At 42.7% G+C, this 8,502-nt stretch overlaps 1 protein-coding gene across 1 annotated transcript in view; it reads right to left on the reverse strand.

Annotated features, from left to right (window-relative positions):
- The window catches only part of LOC138141996 (Fc receptor-like protein 2), a 29,955-nt gene that overhangs the window by 13,344 nt on the left and 8,109 nt on the right, over positions 1 to 8,502 (reverse strand). Inside the window, exons 3-6 of the mRNA XM_069062918.1 lie at positions 6,890 to 7,153; positions 6,298 to 6,582; positions 4,043 to 4,330; positions 2,091 to 2,369 (exon numbers count right to left, since the gene is read on the reverse strand). Of these exons, the coding sequence (XP_068919019.1) occupies positions 2,091 to 2,369; positions 4,043 to 4,330; positions 6,298 to 6,582; positions 6,890 to 7,153 (1,116 nt within the window). The remainder of the gene's footprint in view (positions 1 to 2,090; positions 2,370 to 4,042; positions 4,331 to 6,297; positions 6,583 to 6,889; positions 7,154 to 8,502) is intronic.

Raw genomic sequence — 8,502 nt, forward strand, 5'->3', positions numbered from 1 at the left:
GTAGTGGTAATGATAATAGCAGTTGTGATGTAGTAGTGGTGGTGTAGAAGTAGAGGTGGTGGTTGTGATAGTAGTGGTAGTGGTAGCAGTAATAGTAGTGGTAGTAGAAGTACTACTACTATTACAACAGTGATGGTGGTTGTGGTAGTAGTGGTAGTTTTATGGTAGTGGTGTAGTAGTAGAGGTGGTGGTGGTAGTAGTAGTGGTAGCAGTAATAGTAGTGGTGGTAGAAGTAGTAGTAGTAATAGTGGTGGTGGTGGTGGTGTTGTAGTGGTAGTAGTTGCTACGATAGTAACATCTGCCTCGTTGTTTTGTTGTTAGGTTTAACTGAGACAATATAGGTAAAACATCACAGAAATGTTATCTCTCCTTAGAGGCCACCCTTCCACCCCTTTTAAAATCGAGGTGAAAGATACACAGAAAGGCACCTTGATGAAGAACTGACAGAGCCAGGATCAGAGCCCACACTCCCTCCTTCAGTCCAGCATTCTCTCAGTGATGCTGTACTTGTCCTCACTGTATAACTAGATACTCTAGGAGAGATACATGAGCAGAATAATGGGGATAAAGTACATTAAGAGGAAGGAAGCCCAGTTATTCAAGGCATCATTGAGTGATTACAGGAAGGAATTAAATCACTGAGTCAATTTGATAGAAACAGGGGAAACAGAAGTGATTGCTTCTATAGATAGTTAGGGATTGCTACTTTGCTAGGAGCAGGAATGGAGGCCTGGAAGAGAGAGACTACTATGTGGGTGGGGAGAACAGGACAGCCTCAACTGGTATTACAGGCAGAGAGACTGGCAAGAAAGGAGAAAGCATAAATTTCTTGGGAAGTTGGGGAGAAAAGAACCAGGGCTGAGTGTGGGATGGGTGTGTATGGTTGGTTAGAGGTATCTAGAATGAAGGGATCCCTCCTTAAGATTCATTATCTAAGCTAGAGTCTGTTTTACCCTTGCATCTGTTGTGTAGGTACTAGGAATTGCAAGTCCTGTGTTCCAGGTCTCATCCTCTCACTAACCAACTGTAAGACCTTAGATAAGTCACTTGATTCCTCTGAGATTCAATTTTTTTCCTCTGTGAAAAGAAGGTGGTAGATTAAATTATCTTTAAAAACCTTTTAGGTATAATAATCCATAGATCTCCATAAGCAAAGGGAGTGCTAAAACCATCATTGTTAAAAAAAATCAGTTTATTAAAATAATTTCCTGAGTGTTACAGGGGTTTTTGGTGTTGTTTTGCTTTGACAGATTAGGCCCTATTCACTGGTATATTCAAATAAAGATGGTATTTGGGGAATCTATCTGCACCTATTTGTATTTTGAGGAATGATTACACTTGTGGTATAAAGCAATTTTTTTTTTTTTTTTGCTTTTTTTTGGAGGGCAGTTGGGTTTAAGTGACTTGCCCAAGGTCACACGGCTAGTAAGTGTTAAGTGTCTGAGGCTGGATTTGAACTCAGGTCCTCCTGATTCCAGGGCCGGTGCTCTGTTCACTAAGCCACCTAGTCACCCCTAAAGCAATTCTTGTTGCATTCCAGAACGTTTGCCTCAGTTTCTTCAGCTGTAAAACTAACTGGAGAGGGAAATGGCAAACCACTCTAGTATTTCTGCCAAGAAAACCCCAGATGGGGTCACAAAGAGTCAGACATGACTGAGAACAACTGAACAACAACAATGAAACACTGATTTTGCTTAGCTGTTGTTGCACTGACTCCCTAGTTGATCCTTGTGCTCACAGCTAGTAATAAAGTGGTTTCCAAAGATTATTATGCCTTCCTGTGACTGCCCAGAGTGACCTACAGTAAGTCTTGAGTAGGAGCTAGCTCATGAAGTCATAGTGCCATCAAAGGATTAACTTTCCCCATTTGAAATACCCCTCTTTCTATGAGGGGCCCTGTAGGAAATAGAGGCAGGGTCTGAGTTCCTGAGGCCTCAGCCCCTCAGGGAGGGGCAGAGAAGCCAGGGAGCCTGCTAGGATACCATGCCACCCCACCCGAGGACAGACTGGATCCCCATAGTTGGGATGTTCAATGCTAGGATGTGCCATCTGTTTTGGATGTGGCTTCCCAATGGAAAGGGCCAACATACCTTTCACCAAGAGTGTCAGCACCTTACTGAACTGTACAGCTACACCATTATCAGCCTTGCAGAAGTAATTCCCAGAATGTTGTTCGGTCAGGGAGAGGTTGAAGGATGCTGCACCTCCAAAAGGGGATGAGCTGTTTTTCATGATTTTACCCTCGTGATAAAACTGATACAGGATTGGGGCTGATCCTCTCTGGGCATCACACTGAAGTTCCACAAGCTTCCCCACAAACATCTGTGTCTCAGGGACACTGAAGGTCAGGAAAGGAGGAGACACTGGGACTGAGAGAGGGACAAGAATTAGGATGAGCTTCTACTGCTGTGTCTCATGACCCTCTGGCCCTAGGCATCTAGGGCAGGGAAGGAGCCCTCTCATCACTCCTGATTTCTGTCTCCTCTCCTCTACATCTAGCTCTCTCCAAAATCTAAGAAGAGAATTTCCAAATATTAATCACCTGGATACTAGCCCAGAGCCCTTCTTAAGCTTCATCCTACCATTTTTTTTCACCATACCTTCTACCCTAAGGGCTCCCATGGTCCCGCTTTGCCCCATATCTCCTGACCTTCCACAACAAGCTACAATTTGTTAGGAGGCACTAACACCATTAAATACAGTTTGTTTTTTTCCTCCAAAGCTCTGATTGTTGTAAAATCTTTGGGCACTAGTCCACATTCTCTGAAGGGAACCCAAGAAATCAATTAAAAAATATTAACTGAGAGATGGTGGTAGTGGTGGTAGTAGTAGTAGTGGTAGGGGTAATAGTAGTGATAGTAGAAGTAGTAGTAGTAGTAGTAGTGGTAGTAGTGGCAGTAGTGGTAGTAGTGGTGGTAGTAGTAGTAGTGGTAGTAGTGGTAGTAGTAGTAGTAGTGGCAGTAGTGGTAGTAGTAGTAGTGGTAGTGGTGGTAGTAGTAGTAGTGGTGGTAGTAGTAGTGGTAGTAGTAGTAGTAGTGGTAGTAGTGGCAGTAGTAGTAGTAGTAGTAGTAGTGGTGGTGGTAGTAGTGGTAGCAGTAGTAATAGTAGTGGTGGTGGTGGTATGTAATTAAAAGAGCCCTTTCCTTGGCATTGGGGGGACCTGAGTTCAAATCTCAGTGCCAACACTTATTCTCTTATATGACCATCAACAATTTACCCTGCTCTGAGGAAGGGGAACCCTTGCAAGAGCAGCTTTTGTTGGCGCTGCAGCTACCCCGGTTACATAGCTCCAGGTTATGGCACACCCTATGGCAGTAGCACAGTGGCTCCAGCCTATGGTTTACCCAAGAGAATGGTTCTGTTGCCCATTATGAAATTCCCAACCTATCCAGTTCCCCACTACTCATTCTTTTAGCAAATGGCTGAAGCTAATTCTTATTGATTGAGCAACAATCCAGTCCAGTCCTGAATATTAGAAGAGAGAGCAAGCCTTTTTATCTGGTTTCCTTTAAACATGTAACTTGCGCAAAAATAATTTGTAAAGAACATCTTTTCCTACTTTTGATTTTTTGATTTTGACAAATGCAAATTTAGTTCTCTAAAACTTGAAAAAAATACACACAAACCTTCCATTCCCTTACCCCCAACAAAAAATCTAGCTCTGTGAAATGTTACCTCATTTTCCAATAATAATTTATACCAGCCCTTCTGTTCTAGGGGACAAACTAGCTGCTCAAAGTTTGTTTTAAATGAAGTCTCAGATTATGTAAAATTAAATTTGTGAAGGATGTATAGAGTATAAAACAAGGATCACAAATAAACTGTTTTTGTTGTAACAAACAAACAAAAGAAACTAATTTACCCTGCTCCTCTAAATCTTGATTTCCTCATCTGTAAAATGTGTATAAACAATCCATAAAATAAAAATAACACTTCTGCTTGTGTCACAGGGATCTAGTGAGGAAAGCACTTTGCAAACCTCAGAGCATGAGGCAAGTATGTATTATTACTAAGGAGCAGAAGAAAGGGATATAACACTTACTTTTCACAGAGACACTCACTGGTCTGCTACGTAGAGGACTGTTGGTATTGTCAGCCTCACAGTAATATGTCCCAGCTTCACTCTCTCTCACAGCCAATATTTTAAACTCTGCCATAAGTAACCTCTGCGTTTTCTTCTTCAGGACTCTTCCAGTGCTGTCTTTGTGCCAAGAGAATGTGATGTCACCTGTGCCCTCTGCTACTGAACAGAGGAGGATGAGGCTTTGCCCTTCTGTCACTTGTCCTTCAGGGGGCTGCATCTCCATATGGATTCCAGAGACAGGGATTCCTGGGTGAAAATGAATTAATATAAGGAGGCTGATCCTTGGAGACTTCAGGTCTGGGGAGTCTCTGGAAGGGAAGCTAATGGTAGCTACTTGTTGTGTGATTGTAAAATAAATGATGTTTGAATTCAAGTTAGTGAAAACAGATTATTTCAGGCTTTGATCTTAGGATGTAGGCCAATAGCTAAAAAAAAAATTGAAGGGAAAAAGTCTGGTCTGGATGTAATAGCATTGAATTTGAAATCAGAGTATCTGGGTGGGAATCCTAGCTTTGCAATTTACTACTTATATATGCTTGGGAACTTCTCCAATCTGGGCCTCACTTTCCTTACCTGTAAAATGAGAGAGTTAAACTGGATCATCTCTAGGGCCCCTTAAAGTTCTAAATCCCAAGACATTGACTTTTTGCTGACCCAGGTGAACGTATATTTTTTTTTAATATTTTTTTTTTTATTAAGCAATCGGGGTTAAGTAACTTGCTCAAGGTTACAAGGCCAGTTATTTCTGGGTGTGGTGCTGAGTGTCTGAGCACGGCATTCGATCTCCAGGTCGTCCCAACACCGGAGCCGGTGCTCTTACTCGCCGAGCCACCTGGCTGCCCCTAAGCAATTGGGGTTAAGTAACTTGCTCAAGGTTACACGGCCAGGTGTTTCTGGGTGGGTGCTAAGTGTCTGAGCCCGGGATTCGATCTACAGGTCTTCTCAACACTGGAGCCGGTGCTCTTACTTGCTGTGCTACCTGGCCGCCCCGAACGTATATTTCTGACCCAGGAATTTTAAAATTTTATCTAGTCTAACGTGTTCCATTTCAGGGGCTCAGCTCCTCTTGATCTCTCTCCCAACCCCCAGGAATAGAGGAGCAGACTATTTTTTGGGCAGCTTTGGGGCATTTCCCTGGAAGTCCTGATGGGCAGCTCATTCTCTTTTAAAGGGATATGGAAGAACAATAGCAAAGGCAAAGTTCGTCTGTTCTCAAAGTTCGATCTCCTTAGGACTAATTATATTCTAGACCTCCCTATTTCCAGATGACAGACTCTTGAGATGTCCCACTCTTAGTGGTCAGTGACCTTGTACCTTGGGGATTTTACTATACTTCTGAGTAGAAGTCATCAACTAAATTTCTAGCCAAGCTCCCACCTTCCTCTTTCCTCAGCAGCATGTCTCCACACCCTGTCTTGGGCAAGGCAATAATGTACTAGTGAAGGGTAAGTCTATAGGCCAGCATAAGCCTTGGAGATCTTGAGGTAGGAAGGAAAATGCTGCTTATAGGTCTTTTTTTTTTTTTTTAAAAGAATCTCCTCATTTTTACTTCACTCCTTGTGCCCGGACCAAAAGGTAGCCCATCTCTCTAGCAGAGCTGTCATTACCCATTGCCACAGGGATAATGTGGAACTGTGTAGGGGCAGCTAAATGGTCTGAGTGGTAGAGTGCAGGGTCTGGAATCAGGAAGACCTGAATTCAAATCTAGCCTGATTAGTTGTGTGACCCTGAGCAAGTCACTTGATTTCTGTTTGTGTTACTTTCCTCATCAGTAAAACAGGGATAAGAATAGCATCTACCCCCCCCCAAAAAAAAGGGGGCACTAGGTGGCGCAGTGAGTAAAGTGCTGGCCCTGGAGCCAGGAGGACCTGAGTTTGGTTCCGGCCTCAGACACTTAACACCCACACAAAAAAACTAGCCGTGTAACCTTGGGCAAGTTAATTAACCCCAATTTCCCCCCAAAAGGCAAAAAAAAAAAAAAAGAATAGCATCTACCTCCCATGGTTGTTGGGTGGATCAACTAAGGTAATATTTGTAAGTACTTAGCACAGTAGGTATGATAAAAATGTTAGCTATTATTGTCAGAATGATTACCATCATGGTTATTATTAACAATGGAAGTAGCCCAGAAGAGACCCCAAAATACGTGACGCCATTTGCCCAGCCTTCCTTCTCTTAACCCCAGGCCTAGCAGATTTCTCTCCGACACTTACTCCTCACTTCCATCCTCACTGGGAGACTCTTTTTCCAGACCTTGGATGTCACTGCTTTTGCCTCACAGAGATAAAACCCAGAGTCTTCTTTCCACACTTTGGGGAGCTGGAGTTTGGGGCCTCTTTGCTGGCCTGACAAGATGATTCTGCCATCTCTGAAGAAGGAGAAATGCAGCCCAGTATCTGCTTTCTCTGGAGGGAGCTGGGTCTCACAGCTCAGAGTCACGGAGGTCCCCTCTGAGGGCTGTAAAGGTGTACTCCGCAATATGGGAAGTGAAAACAACTCTAGAGAGAAAAGACAGAGCAGTTTCCAAGGACATGAGATTCAGAGATCCTGGGGAGGCAAGCGCTGAATTTCAGCATAACAAAGCCAAGGTTAAGCCAAAGGACACAATCCTTTCGTCATATTTTCCTTCTTAGTTTCTTCCATCCAAGTACTACTTAACCTGATCCCCACTGATGCTCCAGAATTCTAAACCTCGGTCAGCCCATGAGATCCAAAGACTACCCATCTCAGCCCCCTGCCAATCCTTCCCCCTCACCCTCTTGCAGACTCTGCTCCACCCCAACCCAAGGGGCTGAGAGTCTTTACCTTGGACCTGGACTGTTACTGTTTGTGCTTCTATTTTCTTTTTTCCATACCACTTTATCTTCTTTGCACTGCAGTGATACTGGCCACTATCACTTAAAGTTGCTTTGGGGATAGTAAAACTTAAGGTGTTTTTAGAACTAGAAAGAGCTATTCCATTCTTATAAAATGTCACTTCAGTAAGTTCTATCTCTTCCTTTTTCAGGCATCTTAGAACCAGCAAGTCTCCTTCAAACACACGATTTGGGGTCTGTAGAATGAGCTGATCTGTATGAGACAGAAAGAGACAACAGTCACTTATCCTACTTCTGACACCTCTCCCTTGGGTCTTTTGATTTTTCATCTACTGGAAAGAATGGCTTTGGTGTACCTCCGAGAATGGCCTGAGCATTAATCTGTAATTGTCCCAGTTTTTAAAATGTCTTTTATGTTTCCTATAAGACTCAGACTTTTTCCCTTTCCAGGTTAGAGTGACTTCCCTCTTGAAAATACCTGTAGACCCATCTGTGGAGTGATTTAAAATCTGAGGACTACCTGGTTCTGTAAATAAAGGAACTAAGTGTATAGGTCTGGAGATGGATGGAACCCCTTGATGTTAAATGTTTCAAGAAGGTTTAAGGCAATAGAGTCATAATTTTATTTCCAAGAAAAATTAGGTTGCTAGCAAGATACATCTGTAATCATTTGAGTTTGTAGTTATGGAGGAAAAACCCTTTTTCTCAATGTATTTTGGGCTCGTAGAGGGTGTCCCTACATTATTTCCCCCACTCCCACCCCAGATGTCCTTGCTTTTCAAAGGCTGCCTCCCAGCCTGCATACATCAGCTCTCCAATTGGGAGAAGTCTGTCCATGTAATTCAAACAATGAAAGATCATTTAAAAAAGGACATCTATAGGATCAACTAAGGTCCTCAGGAAGGGAAAGGGCTGAATTAGCTCTTTGTTGGAGCTGGCATGTTAGGAATGATGGCAGGAACTACATTTTTTGTCATTTCTCTTCCATCTGCTTCACAATGATGGCTTCTCCTCACCCAGTATCATATAGCATCACAGGTTTTGAATAGTAAGTGACCTTAGAAGTCATCTAACCCTTCACTTTAAGGATGAGGAAACTGAGGCACAGAGAGTTTAAGTGACTTGTCACATAGATATTAAGTATGAGATATGAATGAAGATTTTCTGACTCCACAATAGAAGTGCATGGCCATCTTGCTAGGAAGGGGGCTCAAGTGCCAGCCACCATTTCTAGAAAAAGAAATATTATAGAATATTAGTACTGGAAATAAGGTTATCCAGTACAAGCCACCCATTTTATAGATGAGGAAACTAAAGACCCACAAAATTGTGATTTGCTCAGGGTCACACAGTTGCAGGTGACAGCTGAGATTTGAATCCAGGTTTTCTGATTCAAAATACTTAACTCTAATTATTGTATTTTAGGTGATGGGTACACTTGTGTATATGTATTTTGATATCTCTATCTCTATCTATGCACACATATATGCACATACACAATCAATCATTCAGTAAGGTATGCTATGTGCCAGGTACTATATCAAGTACATCTCTCTCTCTCTCTCTCTCTCTCTCTCTCTCTCTCTCTCTCTCTCTCTCTCT

Source organism: Petaurus breviceps, unplaced genomic scaffold (genome assembly GCF_028583685.1).
Source record: "Petaurus breviceps papuanus isolate PSGF00001 unplaced genomic scaffold, PetGlider_PUasm1.0 90510, whole genome shotgun sequence".
NCBI lineage: Eukaryota > Metazoa > Chordata > Mammalia > Diprotodontia > Petauridae > Petaurus > Petaurus breviceps.